Here is a 25232-nt window from a genome sequence, read left to right as displayed (position 1 = left end):
TAGGATGGATAGATAGGATAGAGGGATACGATGGATATAAAGGATGGATGGATATAATTGGATGTATAGGATAGATTGATATTATGCATTCATAGGTTTCATAGGACATAAGACGGATAGGATGGATGGATACGATTGAATGATAGGATGGATAGATAGGATGAATATGATGCATCGATACGATGAAATGGTAGGATGGATGGATAGGATGTATAGCATATATGGATACGATGCATGCGTAGGATGGATAGATAGGATGAATAGGATGGATGGATATGATGGATGTATAGGATGGATGGATGGATAGGATAGATATGATGCATCGATACGATGGAATGATAGGATGGATGGATAGGATGGATAGGATGAATGAAAAGGATGGATGGATATGATGGGTGGATATGATGGATGGATAGGATGGATGGATGGATTGGATGGATAGATAGGATGGAAAGATATGATAGATAGGATGGATGGATAGGATGGCTGTATATGATGTATATATAATACTATATAAAACTAACAATAACAAACTAAAAGTTAAGTTGATGTAGAAGGACGTTCGAGAAATTGTGGACGTCGGTGTTACGGTCTGTAATGTTTCCCTACGCAATTTAAATGTGTATTATTCATATAAGACTGACACTTTTTTACTTTTTACCTTGTATAAGAAGCCGTTTCACACTTTCTGCACAGTTGAAATGTATGCAAACCTAAATTAATAGGTGTAGCTCACAGCGTCACTGCATTATACGCAGGTTACATCTAGGACTTGGGCTTTACTGTGTAATTCGGCGGGAATGGGTGATTTCAAAACTAATTTAATTCAAAGAAATGATAGCTACCTTATATAATATTAATAGTTTATACTAGGCATAGTCAATGACGACGATACGTGAGGTTGGTTTGTGTTTCTTATATAGCATATATCCCCAAACTTCAAGGCGTACCTCTATTAAAGATATAATAAAAATATTCCAACAGGTATAACTATAATTAACTTCGAAACCTTGCCTTCAATAAGTAAAGTAGCTTATTATGTGATATGTCACTCCTCGTAATTGTGAATATCGTTTTCTTTGATGTCATTGTATCGGTGTACATATGTAATGGAAGCACACAACGGGTGATGTGTGTACTATAAGGATTTGCAATATAGACGTGTAATAGTGTGCTGTTTATAACACACATGCAGTCGGAACCATTTCAGCCAAAATACAATCTACCAAATCGTCACAACCGAATGAATAATTATAACAGAATTTCTATGTGATTGTCTCCGTTACATTGGGCGATGAATACCAGTGCTGCTTTGTTTAATTACCCGAGTTAGAAATAACACCTACATACCATTGTTGCTTGCTACCGTCATACATCATTGACTAAGACAGACTGCACACACTATGAAGGAATTGGTCGTGGTTAGCTGGGTTGTATGAACTTTTGCGGTTCTCCAAAGTAAAACTAATATTACGAACTAAAAGAGGAAGTTCAAATGACTGTGACGTGTGGGGGTTGGATTTAAGCAGTATTAGTTTCTAAGGACAAATTTAATGTTACATTTCTGAATACCAATATTTTTTACCGTTGGCTGTTATTCAAGCTATGTATAAATATAACAGAACTATGCACTGAATTGCTAAAACAGATGTACATTAGTTAAGGCGTTGTCAATAGGTAATAACATCGCTTCCATTAATGTGTATCAGTCTAGCAAGACATGCCATCATAACATATTCCTATACTTTACTGTATATCATAAACCTACCGAGCGACCCCCCAGACCCCCCCCCCCTCTTGAGTACCAGGAAACATTACATTTACTTAAAAGCAGGAAGTATCACTTAAGCTCTATTTTCAGGTTGAGGAAGCTAAGCGACCCTCCTCATTTTTTTAGACTGTCGAGTAGTTTAAATATTGTGGTAGTGTATTCTCAATAGTTAAGACATTATTGAAAGCGTATTATATGAATTTTATGTTACGATTGAAATTCGTCAACGTCAGCTGGATTGTCACAAAATTCGGTATTTCACATTCAGATACTCGTTATATGTAAAAAATACCTGGATATTCTAGCGTCCGTGGAGCAACGACATTAGAAAGCGTCTAATAACTTTTATCAAAGGATATTCTGAAAACTTATATCAGTTAAGGTAAGTCTCTGAATCTTCTAAATCTCCTATTTTCTAGGGCTGGGCATATCAAGATAATAATAACAATCGTCACGTAAGATGCAATGACCCCAAACAGTAATCGCTTGCGATGGTGAAAAGTATGTAATAACGTTGTATCATTTACGTATCTATAGAAGTGTGATAAATATCGAATATTATCATATCTAACGTCACTATCGTTTCGGTTTCCGTTTTGTTTCGGTTACGTGTAGTGCCGGATTGAAACATGTTTATTAATTCATATTCCACCCAAACCAAATCGGTATTTTCAAGCATGAGATACTGTTCATGAACGATATAACCATATAACAGAATTGTTTAATTTTCCCATTGCAAATATTATCAAGATGAACGTATACATGTCTATGTGGATTCTGTATAGTGGATCATGTAAAGTGGATCGCGTATATTGTTTCATACATGGTGGACCATGTATGTTAAATCTCGTATAGTAAGTCACGTATGGTGGATCTCGTATAGTGTATTCTGTATTTTAGGTTTTGTATAACGGATCATATATATTTGAACATGCATATCGGATCCTGTACAATAAAAGGTGAATAGTGGGTTATGTAAAGTGTCGTTTAGAGTGTTTCATGTTTAGAAGATCCAGCATAGTGATCATATATAGTGGAGCACGCATATCAGATCACGCATTGTGGATCCAGCATACTGATCACGTATAGTGGATAATAAATAGTTGATCCTGCATATTGGATCCTGTATATTGCATCATGTATAGTGTATGGTAGATATTGGATCCTGTATATTGCATCATGTATAGTGTATGGTAGATATTGGATCCTGTATATTGCATCATGTATAGTGTATGGTAGATATTTGATCCTGTATAGTGCATCATGTATAATGATTAATGTAAAGAGGATCGTGTATACTGGATCTTGATAGTGGATCCAGCATATTGGATCCTGGATATTAGATAATGTATAGTGGATCCTGTAAAGTGGATCCAGTATAGTGAATCGTGTAAAGTGGATCGTTTATAATTGATCGTATATAGCGGAATGTGCATAGTGGATCCAGCATATTGGATCGGGTATAGTGAGTAATACATATATAACCCTTTATAGTGTATCTTTAATCTTTCATCTTTCAACATAGAGGATCGTACATAGTGCACAGTAGATCTTGCGTGGTGGGTCCAGAATAGTGATCATGTAGAGTGGTTTCAGCTCAGTCGTTCGTTAATATTGTAACCAGCATATTGGATCATATATAGTCGATCCTGTAAAGTGGATCCAGCATAGTGGACCGTGTAAAGCGGATCGTTTATAATGGATCTTCATCGCGGATCAGGCATAATAGATTTGTTATTGTGGATGCCGTACATAGTCGATCCTATATAGCAGCTCGTGTATAGTGGAACCACGTATACTTTGAATACATACGGCAAAAATATTGTGGTGTTCTCAATGTGTTGTAATCTGTTATAATGTATGTTCTTTTAACCTAACGACTGTTATAGCAAATGTTGATGAAAACATTGAATCTCTCAATATAACCTAATCCTGCTGCTGGTTTTCGTCTCAATACATTGGCATTTACCTTCGACACAAATTACCCGCACAAAATGTATTTATCTCTTTTATCGATGCTGGTGCATTTAGGCCCTAGCACGTTTTAATCTCGTAAAACGCGACATAATTCTAGTCCTTTGCAGATGATAATTTCCCAATTTTAAATGAAAATACAGTAACAAAAGGTTTGACTCAGTGTACTGATTAGACCCCTTAACCAATATTTGAGGCAAACTGAATTGACGTAGTTTTTAACCACCACACGCATATGGGTTATTGTCAATGTAATTGCAGAATGACCAAACCCTGAACCATATTTTTGTTAGAATTCCACCGACCCCAGCGTTGGGTAATATTAATTTTGCAGGGCATATAATATACACTTCACCTTTGCAATACAAATATAACTAGTATCATAACAAAGAACTTTTAATGTACACTTTTGTAAGATAAATGATATGATATCCATTAGTGGAATTTACAAACTAAATACAGTAATACATAATACAAATTGCAGAATTTCGAAGTGGGATAATAATAGTCAGAATATGCGTATTCTCGGCGCTCTGATCATGCAATGAAGGTGGTAATGTTTGGATAGGGTCTAGTAACAGCCAATCGTGATTTGACACGGAATGACCTAATATGCTTTTTTGAGAACCATTTCGCACATGAGCTCATTTTTAACTAACCTTAAAATAATGTTGTACAACTGACTCGTCTGGACATGTACTGAACTGAAAAAAATGGTTTACAAACTACATACCTAAAGGTTATACTTTTTACTTTGGAACAAATATCATTTTATTGACTTACTGCCTTTCTTGAGAAATTTGCAAATTCTAATACACACTGTACATATATGTGTCTATTGATATTTATTGTAAAGTAATGTCTTTTAAGTGAATTAAACCAGAAGCAGACAGTACATTGTAACTAGTATTTGTTTATGTGACAATGGATTTTGCAGATTATTTAATTGAATGAACTTGAAGTACAATATCCAGGCTCACACAAATATGGAACATCACAACAGGAAATTGTTTTTTGATTTGTAACATCCCAAAGTTTGAGGGTTCTTCATTTAATAATAGGGCAAAATATCCTCCTGAAATGTTTGTACAAACAGGGTGGTACCATAACTCTTCTATTAAAACAACAGTTATCATTTTTTTTTAAACGTGACGCGTTTTGAGTTATAATCTGTAAAAGACTATTTTTTTGTACATCAGAGCAACTTAACAAACCTCATAAATTAATATTAAGACAAAATATAGAAACCTGAAATTTGTAAGTTGTAAGAACTTAATACTAAACATTATAGTTAAATGCCCTCACAGCTCTCAGATGGTTAAGTTGGTAAAATAATTGCATCAAATCCTTCCTCGTGCTGAATCGCAGCATGAAGTAGCAACTTGATATAGCTGTACAACTTGCAAATATATTACAGGAAAGCATTGTAAACGTTGTAATCGTATTTTGTATCTTTTGGACTGGGCATAATAACCTCTGAAACGATCAAGTATCCTGAAGCAATAGTTTAAGAGCAATTTATCACTGGAATAAAAAAAAATATTTAGCGAAAAATAACAAAAACTCTCATCTCACAGTATGTTTATTCACTCTGCGTTGAGAGTTGCTAGAATAAAAAGTACATTATTACCACAGTATTTTTGTCGTTGAAAACTATTTCTCTGTCCTTTTGACCATTTGCTTCAGTTTATAATGTCTTTGATGCAACGTTCATACATCGTCACAATAAGTCATTGAGGCTTGATTATTTTAATCGACATTGCGTAAAAAAGTTATTTACACATACTGTAACTGGAAAAGGGTCAGATCGAGCCGGGGTTGGGCCGACTTGTCTATATTGGTTGGAGATAAGGAAAATTTCATTCAGCTTTGAATACAACTTACAAGTAATATTGTATTGGGTAACAGTTAATGGTAACTTATGAAGTGTCTTTTTAAATGAATTTTTCTATTCAATTGACAGGTGGACAAACCTGCGTATGGACTCGTAACAACACGATCAATGATTAGATGAAGACATGAAGGGCAAATCGTAAGTCAGTTTCAGTTGATTTACTTTTCTCTTTAGGTTCAACAAGATGGTAATTCAACATAAGATTAACCCTTGTTACTTTCTTTAAGTATCTTGTAAGCGATATTCCGGGTTTTGATGGGTATTACTGTTTGGAATAATAAATGATTGTAACACGTAGCATAGAGTTAGGCATCATAGGGGTATTGGTCTGAAAATTGTCTTGGTTTCTCTTGTCGTGTACTAATCATTGCACCTCCTTGGAATAAAATATTCTTTCCCAACACATTTTCATTAACAACACATTGAACCAAATCATATGCAACATTAAAACATTGCAGTATATATCTTGACGGTTAACGGAACGATGTAATTATTTATATTCCCTATTTTGCTCATATCTTTAAAACAGATTCTTGGAAACGATGGGCAGGGGCTGTACTCACACGACACCTTTACGCTTCGTCTGAAGTAAATCACGTGATAATGGAGCTGAATCCTGATCTTCAAGGTAGTTGCCTTGAACTCTGACTTCCATTTGCGTATCTTTATTTTCTTTTGTTAAAAAATGTAACATCCTTCCACTCTGTCGTCTTAATAACACAGAGAACAGTAACAAAATTGTAATATCAATAACGAATAGACAATTAAGATTTAGGTGTTTCCATGTGTGTCACTAATTTATTGTTCGTCACATGAAGTCATACATGGTAACATTTACACATATTGTTTCTGTTTTTTTGTTTAGAGAAGAAACAATTTCTGATAGAAGGTCTCAAAAAGACATATGAAAGCCAATATGATGCGATTCAACCCCTGCCATATATAAAAGATAGACTTTATTGTGTGGACAAGGTCTTTGTAGAAGGGGGCGTTGAAGTTTGTCTGGCACCAGAGCCAACGCCAGGCACCAGAGGATCATGGGAGCGTTTGGAATCTTACAAAAGTATTTATACTGACTTTCGGTTTAAATCCAAAAGACGCATTATACAAGGAGAGCCCGGGTATGGTAAGTCGACGTTAACCCTTCAGCTGGCCTACGATTGGTGCAATGGCGTATCGGATTCCCCAATGAACAATGTAGAGATACTAATTCTTCTTCGGTTAAGACAACTTGGAAGTGTAAAGTCTCTCTACAAAGCGATTAAGTCATTTCTTCTCTTCCACGAACCCCGTGTTAGCAAACATGAGATTGAAAAGATAATTCACAGTTGCTCGTCCGTCCACATTATTTTGGATGGATATGATGAGTATCCTGGCAGGGACAGCAATGATAATGACGATGTACACAAGATCATCAAGATGGAACTGTTTGCAGACTTTGATGTCAGCTTAACGACAAGATATCTTCCAGAATGTCTTAGAAAAGAAACTAAGGGGGCCAAACTAACAGGGTTCGATGATAAAGCTAGGGACGAGTACATTCGCAAGGCCGTAGTAGGTAACAACGATGAGGCAGTGGAAGGAATAAAACGATGGCTCTATGAAAACTCCATCCTTGCTGATCTTTGCCAGGTGCCTCTCATATTCGTGATGTTTGCCCACATGGCTCATGATCAGAGAGACTTCATGAAGTTCAAGTCTGTCACACAGTTCTTCAAATACATGATTAGATGTTTTTACGACCATCTGAAACAGAAATTTAAAGACAATAGAAGCAACAAGTTCTATCTTCATGAAATGGAACATCATGAGCTGGACAAAATAGCTTTCGAAGGATTAAACAAGAAAAACCAACAATTGTCATGGATTAAGACTGGATTTTGTCAAAGAGTCGGGCCAGAATCTTATAACCAGTATATTTCAATTGGCATTTTGGTCGAAGAAGATGAAGTGAGCGATGATTCTATTACAACTATGGTCCGTTTTTATCATAAACTATTCTGTGAATGGTATGCAGCCCACCACCTTGTCACTCTTCTAAAGAACGCACACAATCTCTCCGATAATCTCAGGTTCTTAGATCCATTTGATCTTCAGTACCTGTTTAGATTCGCCTGTGGTCTGGATCCCAATGCTGGAAAGAAACTCATCAACCATTTGAAGGGATTACCAGGCGGGGATAATTTTGCCATCCTCTGTATCCTGGAACAAACTGGTGACGTCAACGACATTATAGATTCGGTGGAAGAGCTCTGCTCGCGTGAAGTTAGGATAAAGGAATACGACAGCGCTCTTCTTCAAAGATCGACGACACAGTTGCTGGAGATTGCATCTAAAAATAATGTAAGTTAGCTAATAAATAAACAGCCTTTTACATTTTTTTTACCTACACCTAAATTAGGAACCGTTTACTTTTTCATAGTAGTTTTGTTTTCCATTGACTGTCATTGAAAACTTATTATTTCAGCCACTTTAAATCTTAAAAATTTAGGTTTAAAGAAGACGGATGGTTTTCCTAGCTAATGAATATACAGTGGTGTATTGAGGATAATTGCAATGATGTCATAGTATATTTAAACCAATCAGAATAATCTCTGCATTTGCCAAATTGCGCTAAAACTCTTATTATACTGATGATGTATTGATAATATTGAACGTATACTTCAACATAAACACATGGAGTGTTAATTTTTGGAATTTCAGATTCTTCCGTTACGAATAAGTAGCAAGTCTTCCAATACTTTAAATAAAAGTTAAATGCTTCAAATGATTGAATTAAACCTGGAACAACAAGCCATATATGTTGGAGTGCATTGTCATCGAACCATACTAATGTAGTGACAACCCTTGCAGGGGTTGTAAAGTATGGTTATCGAAAACATCGAAACATGGGGCGCACATCCCGGGGGCGATTTTTTTTTTCCCAAACAGGTTTGCAATTACGGAGTTTTCCGCCAATCAGATTGCTCGTGACGTCAGCATAAATAATGGGCATCGCTTCGAAGTTCGAAGACATGCACTGAATTACACACTGACACTTAATTAAGTCTTGTAACGGTCCATCAAACGCCCTAAGTTCCCTAACTTTATTTTTAATGCTTGAATCACACGTTGACCTTACTTATGATACATACGCTACATTCTATTGGGTTCGTGTTTACGTTATTCAAGATTTGTGAGCCGTTCTACTGCAATCGGAATTTGTTTCGTGGAATGGGTAGGCCCACACTAAAATCAACTTCACGAGTCTTGAATGAATATACACAAACAGTTTAGTGTAGTCAAGGCTTCATAATTGACGTACCCCCGTAATTGACGCACCTTCAATTATTACTAGCAACGATACAGCAGGCCACCTAAACTTTTTGCAGTCAAGCAGAATTACATTTTTCATGAGTTTGAATCCATTTCAGCTATTTGCTGACCAAATTGTGGTATTTTTTAAGCTTTTAACACCCTCCCCCCACCCCAATTTTTGCACGTTTTGGGGGCATTTGGAAATCTTACATCCTAAAAATAACCAACATTACCTCAACATGATAAAACTACTCTCTGGGACCTGACTTATCTGCGCTTAGAGGCTCAGAGCATAGCAAACAGCATCTAAAGTCAATGGATGTATACTAAGGCCTGGACTACAGTTAGCTAATCGACGAATGTGTCAATATTAGGGGTATGATAGAACTTGACACGGCAGACATTTTGTGGTCAAATTCTGCTCAATTGTACTGTGCATAAGCACAGAACCTTAATATTTTGAGATCATAACATTTCTGAGGAACTACCAGGGGCGTATCCAGGGGGGCGCAACAGGCGCGCGCCCTCCTATTGGCCGTCACCAAAAAAAAAAAAGTTTAGCCAAAACAATAAAAAAATTGATGACGACCTTTAAGTGAGATGTCGGTGATCGCTCAACCCCCCCCCCCTCCCGTATGCTTTATTTTTTGTTTGACAGAAAAAGGTTCTGGCGAAGTTCGGCGGCATAATAGTTTTAGAAACATAGATGGTTATTGTGTTTGTATTATCACTATAAGCACTAAGTGACATGCCAGCCATACTAAATTGTGCATTTTGTGTCCATATTTACTGGAAATGTTGCTTATTATTAAGGTCGAAAAATGGATCACATATGGCCATGGGTGGCGATCCTGGGGGGAAGGGGGATAAGGATATTTTCATGCCTACATTTATGCATCATCGTTGTACGGCTCTTTTTTAGCTTCATTTCTCGCCTACCCATAAACGCAGTGCGATCTTTTCAAATAAAGCGTCTTTATAAAGCAAGAATAGTTGACTGTAGGCTTCATTGGCCCTATAACAACAAAATGTATTATTGCGCACACGGTATTGATATAGTACATATATGCACCCTCATAGTATTCATATAGGCCCTATAGTAGGCCTACACACGTACATGTTCCCTCGAACAGCTGAGAATCTCATGTTACCAGGGTAATGCTTAATACACGTTTCACCTGGATGCCCTAGCAATCGGTACCTAGGAATGTAACTATGTGTAATTGTGTATTGCATGTATATAGGCCTATAATAGCTTGCATGAGGCCATTTTCTTCATCGAATAATATAAAAGAGCTCTCGAACATTCTAACGTTGCGCCTGAAACAAGATTGACAGGGGCAATTTTCCCAAAATAACACCCGAAATTAAAAAAAAGGTATTTTGGATCCTGATCATGAGATATTTCGGACATGACATCCCTATTTTAAAGTTGGGTATATGCCGCTTGGAAACCTCGGGAAGTGCCGTTTCCGGCCATCTAGAGGGTTTGTTAATCCCAAAATTTTCTTGTACGCTTCGCGCCAACCCATGGTGGCGCTACGCTTAGATAGTCAACAAGGTCATATCCCCCCCCCCCATTCGGAAGTACGGATCGCCGCCCATGCATATGGCACCATTTTGCATTTCAGCCCTTCTTCGAAAGCAAAAATTGTCCACCCCCTCCCCTTAGACCCACCCCCCAGGACGGCGATCATTCATGCCTGACGCCCCCCCTATTGGAAAATCCTGGATACGCCCCTGAACTACACATATGAAAAACACATAGAGCTGAGTGATTTGGATTTTTCCTTGATATACATCTTTGATCAAATCCTTAATTGCGTCAATTATGAGCCCTTCATGCTACAGTATGATATTTTTCAGTCACTACACTGTTTACACAGTTATAATACATATAGGCCACCAGCGCATGTGTGATGTATCCTGTACGAACATTTCACTGTGCGATGTTATCGATTAATGCCTTCACAGAAAACTTCGATCAAAGTAGATGATCATACCATACTAGTGTGCTCAATATGTCTAAACCAATTCCAAATACATCTACAACGAAAAGCTTCGGGTAATTTTGAATGGGTATATCTTCGTTCCAACGAATGGACGCAGACACTTTGGTTTCCTGGAAGTAAAGGTTTCTATCGTGATGACGTAACTTTTCCGACCAATCATGAGCGCCTATTTAGACGCAATTGCAAACCTGTTTGGGAAAACAAAATTCGTATCCCTGGGGGATGGGGGGATATATCCCCCACTTTTTGGTCAAGGGGGTATGGTCTACACAATCACCCCCCCCCCCCAATTTCCAGTCAGATATAAAAAAAAAAATAAGTTCAAATTAAAATAAATTAAAGTTAAGTTAAAATTAGGTTAGGTCAAAATACTGAGGTTTCAACCTCAGTATTTTTGCAAGCTGTTCTCACTCCAGGGTTTCATACACTGCAAACAAACAACAACAAAATATAACAAATATAGGCCTATGATATAACGAGTCGGGGCGTCAGAACATGTTGAGGATGAAGGGATATGCCTAGCCTACTTGAAGAGCTTGCATCGTGTTGACGTCTAAATGCCTCTTTAAACACTTACATATATCTGTTGCGTTTTAAATGTGAACGCTAGCGTTCACAATTTGAGCGCTGTAGCGTAAAGCATTTGAACAGTACTGTATAGCGTTCATGATTTGAACACTATACACATCAGGCGCTCAAAAATTAGGTGTTTCTAAAAAGGGCATTATATGTCAAAAAGTATTCCACTTAACCACTTAACTTGTTCTTTATTGTAATAAGGCTTTGACGCCCAGGTGCGTTCTATATCGGACGATTATAGGTTACATTTTGCTGTTTGTAGTGTATATAGAATGCAAGCCGACGATCACTGATAGCCATTAGCCACCAGGAAGGGATTGTTACAGAGAACCGTCTATATTGATCACAGCACCGACTATGGACGGTGAGGCACTTGAGTAATGAAATGTATGGACTATGGATGGGGTGATGGACAAAGGTAATAGAGATACAGAAAGGTGAATACGGGAGCATGGCAGACAGAATAAATGAAATTCATTATGATTATTGTACCATCTCAACTCATCTGACATGTATTACTTTTTTCCTAGATTGAATATTTTCTCAGTAATTGAGGAATTGCATACATGAAATTTATATTTCAAAGCTGAACTCATGCAGCCTAAAACACTCCGGGGGACCGTTTCCGGCCATCTGGGAATTTGTAAAGCCTAAAATTTTCTTGTACGCTCGGCGCCAACTGATGGTGGTGCTCCGCTTAGATAGTCTACTAATATCATTCCCCCCCCCCCCCACTCTTCAGAACATATATGCTCCACTGATGGAACCATACTAATGTAGTGTCTGTGTTGCCTCAAGCCATGCAAGTAGCTATCACCGATATAGTTGCCTGGTGCAGGGAGATGTCACTGACAGCGAGAGGTTTATGTTACCAACACACTGTTACAAAACCGTATTCTTACAGTAGAATACCGGCAGCCAGGATGCCTGCATTAAGTCGCAATTTAACAGAAGTTCGTGAAAAACGGTGCGCCGTTCTTAAATGAATATATTAGAACCGTGAATCAAAAAGTAAGAGTTAATTCTGTAAAGGAATATCTTCTCTCCTGTTAACGATTCCTACTTTTATCAAAGTTTGTCGATTCTTTTACTTCTAATGCAATTAATTTTTCAGTGACCAACCCATTTAGTGTAAATTAAAACCAACACGCTTCAATGTGTGTACGTTTTAAAGAAAAGACACCAAGAAAAGAACCTGGGCACGAAAACCAAACTACCAAACGACTGATCCGCTCTCAACCATAGTCCCCTTGCATCGGGACTGTGACTGTGTGATCTCCGTGTGATCGCTGGTGTGTATCACCATTCCCCTCTAAAGGGTACTTTTTAAGAAAAAGTCACCCAGGAAAGAACCTGGGCACGAAAACCAAACTACCAAACGACTGATCCGCTCTCAGCCCCAGTCCCCTTGCATCGGGACTGTGACTTTGTGATCATCGTCAGGTGTGTATCACCATTCCCGAAGGGAACAGATACTACACATGATCTTAGCCAAAAGGCCGAGAAGCGATTCCCCTCTAAAGGGTTCACCTAATTATTATACGTTTAATTTTAGTTTTAGTACATGCTTCAGAGCTAAGTCAACTACATTTACCGACTTTGTGTATTTGAGAAAATAGTGAACACTGTGACGTTAATTTTAGCCCAAACAACAACAGTTTTTAACCAGTAAACACATGCTTTGATATCAAATGAAGTAACTCTACCAACTTTTAAATTAATTAGACACATGATGCGCATAATTCAACACAGAAATCACCAAACGAGAATATAACCCGCATAATTTGTTCGTTAGTACTTTTTTATTAATATGCAAATTGAACAGTGTCCGATGTTTGTTAGTTGATACAGAACGGTGATAACTTGTAATTGTGCATTCATGCAAAGGTGTTATAATACCCACTATTAAAGACAAATTATTCATTATTGGCGTCATGCAGTTTATAATGCATTCAACTGTTATTCTATATGTACAACCAATGGTGAATGTTAATTTACAATATAAAGGCACGGTTGTATGTCCATAACGTCTTATTTTCAAAATGTCACTATTAATTTACAGGGTCTGTTTTGTCTTTGAGAGAGTTCCCTGCTATAATTAGGCAGCTTTTACAGAGAGAGAGAGAGAGAGAGAGGGGTGGAGAGAGAGCTCCCTGGTGTTGTTAGGGAGCGGTCACAAACATAGCTCCCACAAAGACGGTTGCCTGGTAAAATTAGGAGCTGTCTCAGAGAGGTCCTTGGTATAATTAGGCAGCTGTTACAGAAAGAGTTCCCTGGTATTATTTGAGAGCTGTCACAAACAGAGCTCCCTAGAATTAATATGAGCTGTCAAAAAGACGGTTGCCTAATATAATTAGGGAGCTGTCACAGAGAGGTCCAGGGTATAATTAGGCAGCTGGTGAAAAGAGTAATCTCTGGTAGGGAGCTGTAACAAAAGAGCTCCCTAGAATTAATATGAGCTGTCTAAAAGTGGGCTCCCTGGTATAATCATCTGTTTATAGCTCCACATGTGGTATAATAAAGGAGCTGTTACAGTGATAACTCCCTGGTATTATCAGGGAGCTGTCACAAACAGAGCTCCCTGATATTAATATTAGCTGTCACAAAAAAGGATTCCCTTGTATAATTAGGGAGCTGTCACAATGGGTGCACCCTGGTATACTTAGGGAGCTGTCACGGAGAGAGGTCATTGGTGTTACACTTAGCCCCCCGCCCCCGTCATGATCAATGTTTCGTTTTCGTTGCGTAGAAGTATAGAAGACGCGAATATAGCATTGTACTGGATCAAAGTATCAATAGATAACAATATCAGCTGATCAGCTATATTGTAAACTGTTTGTTTGTTATGTAAATATCGAGTGATGGTTTCTGGAAGGCTAAATAAATACTATGAATTGTGTAACATAAGTGGCTTTTAGTGCGCGGTTATTGATGTGATGTTTGAGTTTTAAATCGATATTCTCATTTGTATCGGCGTTACAATGGAAATATGAAAATAATTTTACCCATTCCCCTCTCCCACGAACATAACATATAGCTTTGTATTGACTCAAATGTTCTTCACCGCTGCAGGTACAAAAAAGAAATGCATATATTACACATACAGGTTGCATTTGCAGAGATCAAATCTTGGAATATCACGCATTTGTGCATATTCCTCAATCGATTCTCCGCTCTTAATTTTAATTATGTAATGTTTTAGTCTACTAATTGCAGATTATCAAAGTGCTTGTCTGGTTTCAACACCTTGGAGTACTTGTTGTGGACAATTGTGACATGTTAGGTTACTTGGTTTTTGTCCTATATAGGCGGAGGAACACCGGATTGTTAGAAATAGCCGAAGAAGGTCCATTACACTTTGTAATCACTTCAGAGTGATTATCTACAGTATCATGATAGGCAGAGTGGTATTGGAGGTTGGGTGGGGCTGCACAAAGACCTCTGGTTAACAAATCTCTTCCCTTTTATAAGATAAATGCAATTTGAAATGTATGAAGAATGAGACATTACATATCTAAGATATAATGTGAATGTACGTCATAACACATGATACTAAATGCATACAATAGCATACAGACTTTACTATATTACTATAATTATGAAGTATCAATACGTTGAAAAGATACTCTTACTGTATATGATAAACAATGTTTAAGACGAAGCCTTTAAAAAAAATGAAGCTTTAATACCTTGATCTGCAGAGTTATGTAAAATTTGTTATTAATCAGGAAAAAATAAAGATTCAACCATAGCAGTACCATATATGTAGGACAACACCAAGACAATTAATAAGATCCCTTTAAATATCGAATGATTGCTTCTGAAGGAAGGTCCATTACACCCTAGCAATCCCTACCTACTGTATAGACAGGGGAGGAGAGGGCGGGTGATGTGTTATTCAGAATTAACAACCGTTCTTTATAAGCTGGGTATTGCAAAGTGATGTGAGAAGTCATTAAATGTTAAGGTCAGCACGTTTTTGTCTCAATTTCTACTAAGCATTTTGACCCATTACATAGAAAGTAGGCCTATATGACGTCATTCGGTCAGACCACATAATATAATTGGCATAGGCAAAACTAACTAAGAAAACATTTGGTAAACAATTATCAGCAATATAAGTAGTGTTCAACCGATTAACCTAATCGATATCGGAATCGGAACCAAAATTGCATAATCGGAACATAATCGGAATCGGTAAAAATTACGTGGAATACCAGTTATGTGATACCGATTATTCAAAAACATATGGAAGGTGAAAATATCATTATTCAAAAGCATATGGGAGTTGAAAATATCAACTGATGTATTAGGTTTGTTCTTTTACTACGAAATATTAAAATAAGACATCCATACGTCTTTCACAGTGTATACTTTCATCAAATTAGGCTGCCAGGGTCGCCGATTTTGCTTCCCTCGTGGTTAGTGACTTCATATTTCTTGGCACAGTAAACATAGCAGCAATACCAATTTCGCGAATTAAAGAATGTGCTAGACAGGGTCGGAAATAAGCGGGGGCAATGGGCGATTCGCCCTCGCAAATGCTAAAAAGACCTCCTAAAGCACAATTACGAGTGCGAAAAAGAAAAAAGAAATATAAGAAAATCGCCCTCGTTATATCAGGTGTCTGTGTAAATTAATTGTGACATGCGTTTGCTTTAGCTAGGAATTGCAGTTGCAGCGCGAATCGCGCAAACAGTTTTCACATCTCGCATCAAATTTGAAGCAGTGCGAGAGGGTCGCGCACAATCACCGGGAATTTCCCGTGGCAAATTACGGCCTGCACGAAGCAATTTCAGTACCAGCGAAAATAACCTAAAATCCTCACAAATCGCCGACCACGTGGTAGCCTTATTTCACACTAAGTCAACTGCATGGAAATCTAACCTTGCCATCTGTTTATTCGCTCCAGTTGTGTCGCAAATAAAAAATAAAAAATATCCAAGGAAACTGCAATCTTCGACCACATGTTAGCCTAACAACCACACTAAGTCAATGGGAAATGTAGCCTAACCATCGGTTTGCAAAAAAAAAAAAAAAAAAAAGCGTAGCTTAGTTTACAACTTTCAATTTGCTGGAAATCGGCATTTGTTTGGAAGGTTCTGTATGTGATATGTCTTAAAGAGGGAATGTTTTATTTTATATTGGAGTAGTTTCTAGTTGTTATTATTTCTTTACATCAATCTGGTATTACATTTTAGAGTAATTTTAAACAAGATACGATGATAAAATTTGCTTTTCAGTTTGATTGGCCTAAGCTTACATTTTCTAATTGAACCTGAATGGAGTTAAATAGGTAACGAATAGGTATGTTTAACTTCAAATTCGTAACATTTCTATTTGTCCTTAAACGGTATAATACTGAAAATAAGTACAAAATAATGTCGGAATGAAGGCAATATGTCATTAAAATTTACACTTTGGTAAAGATTGAAGATGGATGGTTTGTCTGAGATACTTTTTGAGATGGATATTTTGAGTAACTATTCTTAACCCATTTCAAGCCATTAACAGGTGACATTCCCGTCGAGGTGGTTAGGCCATTCCCTTACCTGTAGCACAGTGCAGACTAGGTAGGATGTCATATTTCCGTATTTTGGAAATTAAAAAAAAAAAAAAAACTTTTCTTTTTCTTTCCGAGAAACTCCATCAGAGGTAATTTGGTTCATGCAAAATGATACCTTAGAGCATTGTATAACAACGAAGCAAAAGGAAACAGGGGAAAATCACAACAATAATTGTTTCTGTCAAACTTTATTGCTGATTTCGTATAGACGGGATATTTTCTCATTTTCAAATAATCGGAATCGGAATCGGTACGATTATGAAAAAAATAATCGGTAATCGGTATTTTCTGTTATGCATAATCGGTTGAACACTAAATATATATATACCCTACGAACAATGGCATGCCAAGGAGGGGCGGGAGGGGGGTTAGGGTGGTCGACCGCCCATCGTCAGTTGGGGGGGGGGGCGAAATTATGTTGCTGTTCAGCTGTTGAAGAATTAGACTTCTACTAGACCCCTCTCCCTTTTGCAACCTCACAGAAAGTATTTATCAGCACAACCTTGCATTTAGAGCTACTTATATATATATTGATGAAATTTATATTCTAAATATGCCCCAGAGTGCACCAATTTTTTGGGAGGGAGGGGTGGGGAGTGGGGATAGGTAGACACCAGAAACACCTACGTGGTAGTCGGCTTGAATGATCACAGGATACCACCCTCTCCTTATAAAATCCTTGGTTCGCCTATAGTCCTTCTACAACTACCTAACTAAATCAATCCATGGGAAATTTTGAATATGTCCTCCACTTTTGAAATCCTGCTGTCTATGACCCCATGCAGGGCGCTGTGGTACATGGCATCCATGTCATATAATGTAGTGCCTGTGTAGCTTCATACTTAGCAAAGATCTGTCACGGACTGAAGAGAAACAGGAAGCTATCAATAAGTTCTATGGTATCTGTTTTCGAAAGAGCTGCATGCTATCACAAGGGAGCTGTTACATAGAGAGCTCCCTGTTATAATTATGACTTCACTGAGAGAGCTCCCTGGTATAACAAGAACTGTCAATGAGAGAACTCTGTGCTGTAATTAAGCAGCTATCTTCAAGAGAGTACCATGTTAGAATTATGGTGCCCCCTCATTATCGAATTTTCGTGTTTGATGCGTATGTGTATGCACGATGTCGTATAGAATATGCATACAGGATCAAAGTATCAACAGATATCAGTGATATAGTAAACTGTTTGTGTGTTATGTAAATATCGAGTAACGAAAGGCTAAATAAATAACGTGTGTAGCGTGATATATATTCCGATTTTTATTGCCGTTACAAGTAAAAATAATAAAACGATTACATATTGTATTGCATTGACTTAAGTGTGTTCTAACACTGCAGGTACACAGTGACTCAGAACAGAGCAGAATGAACGAATGCTACGCATTCCATGTACGATACTTCCTCAGCGCTAACCTCAAATCTACAAATCATTCACTTTCTTTGAAATCAGCGGATAAAATGGAGATGGGAGGCATGGGGGGGGGGCAGGGGTGCGAAACGGTGAGAGATAGTAACACTATTCTGGGAATTTCTTCTTATGCAAGCTTTATTTTCATCAGGAGACTATATTCTCGCTGTTCGCGAGTCAAGAGAGGAATTAAAATAAGTCGAGGTAGATAAGCATGATAAAGGTGCTCATTTATACATTGTGTACCTCTGTGTCATGTTGAGATCAAGTCATGAAATATTACATATCATAACAAACACCTCAATCGTGTCTCCACTCTTAATTATATTAATGTAATGCTTTATTCTCTCATTTGTAAATCCTCCAACTTCTTGTCTAATTTCAACATTCCTGGTGGACAAAACTCACATCTCATTTTAAATTCCCCTCCCCCTTCCACCTAAACGATAGAGGATGGTAACACCGGATTGTTAGATAATACTGCTTTAAGATGTGACAGACTCGAGTTTTGTGAACATATTGTTTCACTAATCAGTTATTACAGTACTACAAATTAACAGCACACAGTGTTAGTTTACCACTATATAGGCGTATGAGATAAAGCTACAAACACAATCAGCTGCTTTAAGCTAAAATAGAATATGCTCTGAGCAGGAGCGTCAATCCGAATTGAGAGTTAGGTAAGGGGGGGGGGGCATAAATAAGGGTACATGAATAAAACTGAAGGGTCGGCGAGCAAAGCCTTTGCGGGTGGGGTCCAGGGGCGAATCCCCACCAGGGTCCAGGGGTCGGACTCTACAAATCTTCAGGTTTACTTCTGTTTGGTGCCTGAATTGATATGTCATTCATAAAGTCACATTTGACAAGATTAGACTTGAATTAAAAAGACTTATCTATTTCACATCCTGATGTAACCTTTAGGGCATTAATCATGATTATTCAGATTGAAACTTAAACCCAAAAGGAAGCATATAAACTTTGCACACAATAATATCTTGTTATCCAGACATCTACAACATGCACACATATGGTATTATAAGTAGGCCTACATTTGAAAAGCACTATTTGATATCTAGGCACATTCACTTCATCGGAAACAACAAATCATAAAAATAAAGATATACTTCAGGGCCGTAGCCTGGGTAGAATTCTTAGCAGCAGTTAAGGAACATCGAGAAAAAATTCATTGTCCAAATGTTACATAGCGATGCTTTGATGTGCAGATATACGGTACCAGGCGCTTTTCCAAGAAATTTGAGTGGGTTGGTCATTTCCAAAAAGAGACTGTCATGACACTATCTAAGGACCTACTGCGGGTAGGAGAGGGGGAATGAGCTGAGTGAGTGGACCGTGTAGGGGACGGTGCCTTATTATTCTTAGTAAAACATTGTGGCACTAATATAGGGGATAACAGTGAAACATACGTGATAAGTATATTTATGAACCGTAATTTCACTTAAAACTGCTACACTGTTCTTGCAGGTTAAATCTTTGGAGCTCTCTACCTTTATTGTTATTATAATCCCCTCTGCCCCCGGCCCGCCCCTCCCCCCCCCTCTGAAAACCACCAGAAACAGTAGTCGCATCAGAGATTGTGCATGACGTGATGAGCAGTTAAAGTAAACCTTATGTTATTTGACCGCCATTCCTACAATACGTGCCTAGAATCTCAGAGTTTGCACACTAGACTAATTAAATCAGAAGAAATGATATGAACATTTATCGTAGGCCTACTTTCATTTAGAAAGTGTAAATCTCAGGGGACAGCTACCCCTGCGCAAGCTATGGCCCTGCATACTAAACTACTGCGTGTAAAGAGCAATGCACTGACCCTGTTAGGAAAGATAGAAAAAATACCGTTTATAACCATCGTCCCCTCCATCTTCCTAACCACCTCCATCTCTTCAACCCCCACCATCTCCCTTTAAATCCCTCTATACCCACCGCTCTCCCAAACCCCTTCCATCTCCTCAACCCCATCTATCTCCCCAACCCCTCCATATCTCTCAAAGCCCTCCATCTCCCCAACCCACTCCATCTCCCTCACACCCCTCCATCCCCCACCCTCTCCAACTCCCCAACACCCTACATCAAACCCTTCCATCTCCCTATATCCCCACCCTCTCCCAAACACCTTCCTTCTCCTCAACCCCCTCTATCTCCCCAACCTCTCCATCTCCCTCACACCCACCCTCTCCCAAACACCTTCCTTCTCCTCAACCCCCTCTATCTCCCCAACCTCTCCATCTCCCTCACACCCATCCATTCCCCACCCTCTCCAACTCCCCAACCCCCTCCATTTCCATCAAACCCCTCTATCTCCCTTCATCCCCACCCTCCCCATCTCTCCAACCCTCACCATCTCCCTCCAACCCCTCCATACCCACCGCTCTCCCAAACCCCTTCCATCTCATCAACCCCCTCTATCTCCCCAACCCTTCCATATCTCTCAAACCCCTCCATCTCCCCAACCCCCTCCATCTCCTAAACCCCTCCATCTCCCTCAAACCCCTCCATCTCCCCAATCCCCTCCATCTCCCCCACCCTCTCCACTCCTCTAACAATTTATCATATTATACATAAAATATAATTAAACAAGTATAAATGCACAACGGAAAACTGGCTGGGAAGTGGGAATGATAAACAGAGGAACAGAGGATTTAATTTTAAACAGTAAACACAATAATCAGCATCTCATGAATAATCATCAACCATATACATAAACATGAGAGGCTATTAATACATCATTAGCCTTAACTAACCGTCATTAGAATTTATTGCATTTTAATTAATTAGGTGTTACATTACCTTTCAAGTTAATGTTCGGTCCATATAAAGGCTAACATGAATTATGAATGGTTGGGCCTACACCATGGACAGAGGCGAAGTATACAGTCTCTGGTCCTATACACCATATAAAGTATGTTAATATATTTATCACTCAGCCGCTTGAGGAAGCATTGTTTATAACACAACAATTCTTCCTATTTACTACGAAGACCAACATTGTACTACAGCAACATTGATAGAATCAGAAATATATAGTTATGCAGAAATATGACGGTGAAATGTGACCAGAAAAGAACATAGCAAAGTATAAAGAGAAACTAAGAATATGATCATAATATAGATGTAGTGTTTTCGGAAATCAACAGCTAAGATTCAAACATACAAGGCTTCTTTTAAGTTTGTAAAGTGATGCCGGTCCGGTGTATTGCAAGCACCAGAGAGCTCCAGTTACAATATTATTTAAGGAACGTTTCACAAGAGTAATCTTGTGGATTGGACAGCAACTGAACAGGTTCTGCTACCTCTCTCTCTGTCGATACTGAAAACATGAGATAAAAAAGTAAAAACATGACATTACTTAACACGGTCAATTTGACATAACTAAAATTGTGACATCAGCTGCATGGTCACCTGACATTAACTTATTATACACACCATGTATGCCAATCAACACATTATACATACCATATACATGCCAATCAACCTATTATACATGTATACCATGCATGCCAATCAATCCAGTATAACTACATTACTCACATGCACATATTAGCACAACTTTTGTACAAGTCATGCCACCCCGCCAACACCTCATCTCCCCCCCCCCCCCTGAAGCAGAGAAAAAAGAGAAAGTCACTTAGTTATTGGATTTTATGGTTAAAATAAATAATATAGCACATTTAAGTAACTAGTCAACAAACCATCATAGCATATTCTGATATCAAAATATGGAATACTGTTACATTTAAAAATCACCAATGAAGAAAAATGATTATGAAACAAAGATTGGCATAAGGGGAAGAGTGTTACAAAAGAATGGTTTAGTGTAATATATTTATTCAATGAATAATATAATGGATAAAATCAAGGTATATTTGTTTCCACTGATAGAGTATTTAATGGTGGGATCAATAACATTTTTGTTTGGGGCTAACAAGGTGAATAGGCTTTGGTTATTCAATGCACCAAACATACACAGCAATACAGCAGCATGTCAATGAAATGTTCACAGAAAGATTGTAGCTTGTAGCAAAGCACCATACCAATGTACCAAGAATTGGAAAGAAATATATGTTGTGCATTTCAAACAAAATGAAAATTAATAAAGTGACCTGTATATGTAATATATTGTTAACCAAAGAGGAGTACCTACATCTCAGGTTCTGATAAATCGCATTTCCTTTGGTATTAGTCTGTCAATAAGTCATATTAAAACAGTTTGTGCTTTCATTTGTCATAATTTGGAGGAAGGGTGAAAGGGAAGGCTGGTTTAAGGTCTAATTGATGCCCTAAGGTATCATGTCACAAAATGGGCTCTACCCCAGGAGATTGACCACCTTTTTGCAGTGGGGGGATGTCATCCAGAAGAGGGGTGAAGGGGAGGGCTGTGCCCCACTCTTTAAGATATTTGTAAAAATGAAGGGTACATAGATTCAAACATGTGCTATGTTTTGTCACTCTTGAAACAATCTTGAAGATTTATCAACTGTGTATCTTGTACTGCATTTGCATGTTATATCCTCATATACTGTACTTCAGAAATTTATTGTAAAAATATTCTCTCTAGAAGTGAGGGATCACCCCCTTCCTCTTGATTTTATCCTGGTGATTTAAGTCAACACGAATTTTACATAGTTGCAACCCTGCTCTACTCTCTGTCTCGATTTGAATTTTGGGGGGATGGGGTGGGCCGGGGGACAGGGCATTTGGCCTACATCCATGCTAGGGAGGGGTCAGTCATCATTAATACTACATTTGTGTGATACAACTGTAAATATTGCAAATGTATACAACATTAAAAGTGTGCAGTTTAGAACAATTTCCTGTGAGCAATGAAAAGGGTTAAAGAGTAAAATGTTACTTACTGTAGGTCCATCTATGATACCGAAGCAGCGAACATAGCACCTTGTTGCTTCATGTATATTCAAAAGTTATTTAAAAGCTATGACGACTGGTATGACGACTGTTAATACTACTGTAGTTATATGGAGATGTAAGATCTAAAGATAGCAATCCTGGTAGCAGATGCCGGGAGAATCCTTAATTCATTCAATCTCATCTGATTTTTTTTTATTATTGGTTTAAAACAATACCAAGATTTCAGGTGGCAATGCACATAATAACTTCAAAGACTTGATACTTCAAAGTTTCTCAATTTATAACACATCATTGATCAGACCAAGGTACACACTAGAAAAACTTAGCTTGTCCAGCATGTGGGCAAGCCTTATTTTCTACAGAAGTTGAAGTTTTCTGATGAACTGTTAAGTTAGGTATCTATCAGTAGCTGTCCCTACTTTAGAGAAATCTTCCATCCACAAATGCATAATACGAAAGAGGAATTGTGTTTAGTCAAGTTTTGTTAGTTCTACACAATTAAACAAGTGGATTTAAAAAAAAAAAGGGCATTTGATGTTATTTATAGAGCTAATTAGGCACCTACATATGGCCTGTAGATTTGATCAAAGGAACCCATCACAGCCCATAACCATTTCAATCATTTACAAACTGACTGTTGAGAATTATTATGTTAAGTCTCACCAGACTCACATCCACAAAGGAAGTTATGTCATCAATAATGTGTTCCAGCTTGACTTTTTCTTTCACTTTCTTGGAGGAAATGTACAGAAGAAATGTTGAAAACTGTATCACCTGGAGGTTAAAGAGAAAATACACAATAACCCAACTTTCCATTCACTAGATTTATCAGGTGAAAATTCATCAGGTCTGTGATCATTTTTGTAACATACATCAACGTCTTCTCTTGTGTCTTATTAATAAGTATATATGAGTAGTATAGGGTGTATCTCAGGGCAGCAAATATATTGTTTTTAGGAATATGTTTTGCATCTGTTGTAGGCAATTACAACACTTGTAGTGGTGACTAATCAACTCCATGTTACCTTCCAAGAATTGTGTAGACCCCTAGCCCTCCCCCCCACCCCCCGATAAAAGACATCTTTTGACAATTGCTGGAAATTTTCTACCAGATTTGTGAGCTATCTTCCGTAGTATTGCAACAGAAAATAAATGTAGAAAGCACATGTGCTGGAGTTTCCTGGAATTATCTCTTAAATGGCCAGTGTTATAACTGAAGTGCAAATAATGTACATCTTAAACAGAACACATTAAGAGAATCCTTCAACACTGTTGACCAATGGCTAAGAATATAATCCTGAATTACTATGGTTTTTACTCTGAGGTCATGCATAGGGTCCAGAAGGTTCATGCATGTTTTGTATTACTGACTGACAACAACATATCCACACATAACAGTAAACCCACTAAAGACTTCCATTTGTAATACCTTAGTATATAGCTCATTGACAAATGACATAAGACCTAAATTATCTTCAGATTTAAATTTGACATCAATTTTATTGGGTTTTAGATGTACTGAGAGGGGGAGGGTAGGAAAGGTTAGGATGGAAACAGAGATTTGATTCCTGTTAGTCATTCTACATGGTTCTAACTTAGTGTGGGTTTGGTTCTTACTTAGTGTGTGTATGGGTCTCATTTTGTGTGCAGTCACTATATTTAATTGTTAGGGCACATGCACTTGTGAATTAAATTTATTGTTGATAAGCCTGCCATACATTTTACTGCCTATTTTTTGCGGCAATTAGGCTGACAATACAGAGGAGTCTGGCTGCACTATTAAGACCGAGTACTACCCTTACCTGCCACCCAACACTATGACAAACTGATAAATTAGAAGG

General features: G+C 37.9%; 2 protein-coding genes and 1 pseudogene across 11 annotated transcripts in view; 1 reads left to right on the top strand and 2 right to left on the bottom strand.

The window, feature by feature from the left end:
• Window positions 1-25232, bottom strand: part of LOC139969995 (uncharacterized) — a 958452-nt gene that overhangs the window by 538581 nt on the left and 394639 nt on the right. The window contains exon 4 of one of the 6 annotated variants that reach the window (XM_071975512.1): window positions 21086-24165. The exons of the other annotated variants lie outside the window; for them this stretch is intronic. Within the exon in view, the coding sequence (XP_071831613.1) occupies window positions 24007-24165 (159 nt within the window). The 3' untranslated portion in view covers window positions 21086-24006. Of the gene's footprint in view, window positions 1-21085; window positions 24166-25232 lie in introns of those variants that run through there. 6 annotated transcript variants of the gene reach the window in all.
• LOC139969970 (uncharacterized) overlaps window positions 1-25232 on the top strand; it is a 395025-nt gene that overhangs the window by 249410 nt on the left and 120383 nt on the right. The gene's annotated exons all lie outside the window — the stretch shown is intronic.
• On the bottom strand, window positions 12826-13038 carry LOC139970355 (U2 spliceosomal RNA; annotated as a pseudogene).

The sequence above is a fragment of the Apostichopus japonicus genome, chromosome 7, assembly GCF_037975245.1.
Source record: "Apostichopus japonicus isolate 1M-3 chromosome 7, ASM3797524v1, whole genome shotgun sequence".
In the NCBI taxonomy this organism is placed as follows: Eukaryota; Metazoa; Echinodermata; class Holothuroidea; order Aspidochirotida; family Stichopodidae; genus Apostichopus; species Apostichopus japonicus.
This window is presented reverse-complemented; position numbering and strand designations above follow the sequence as displayed.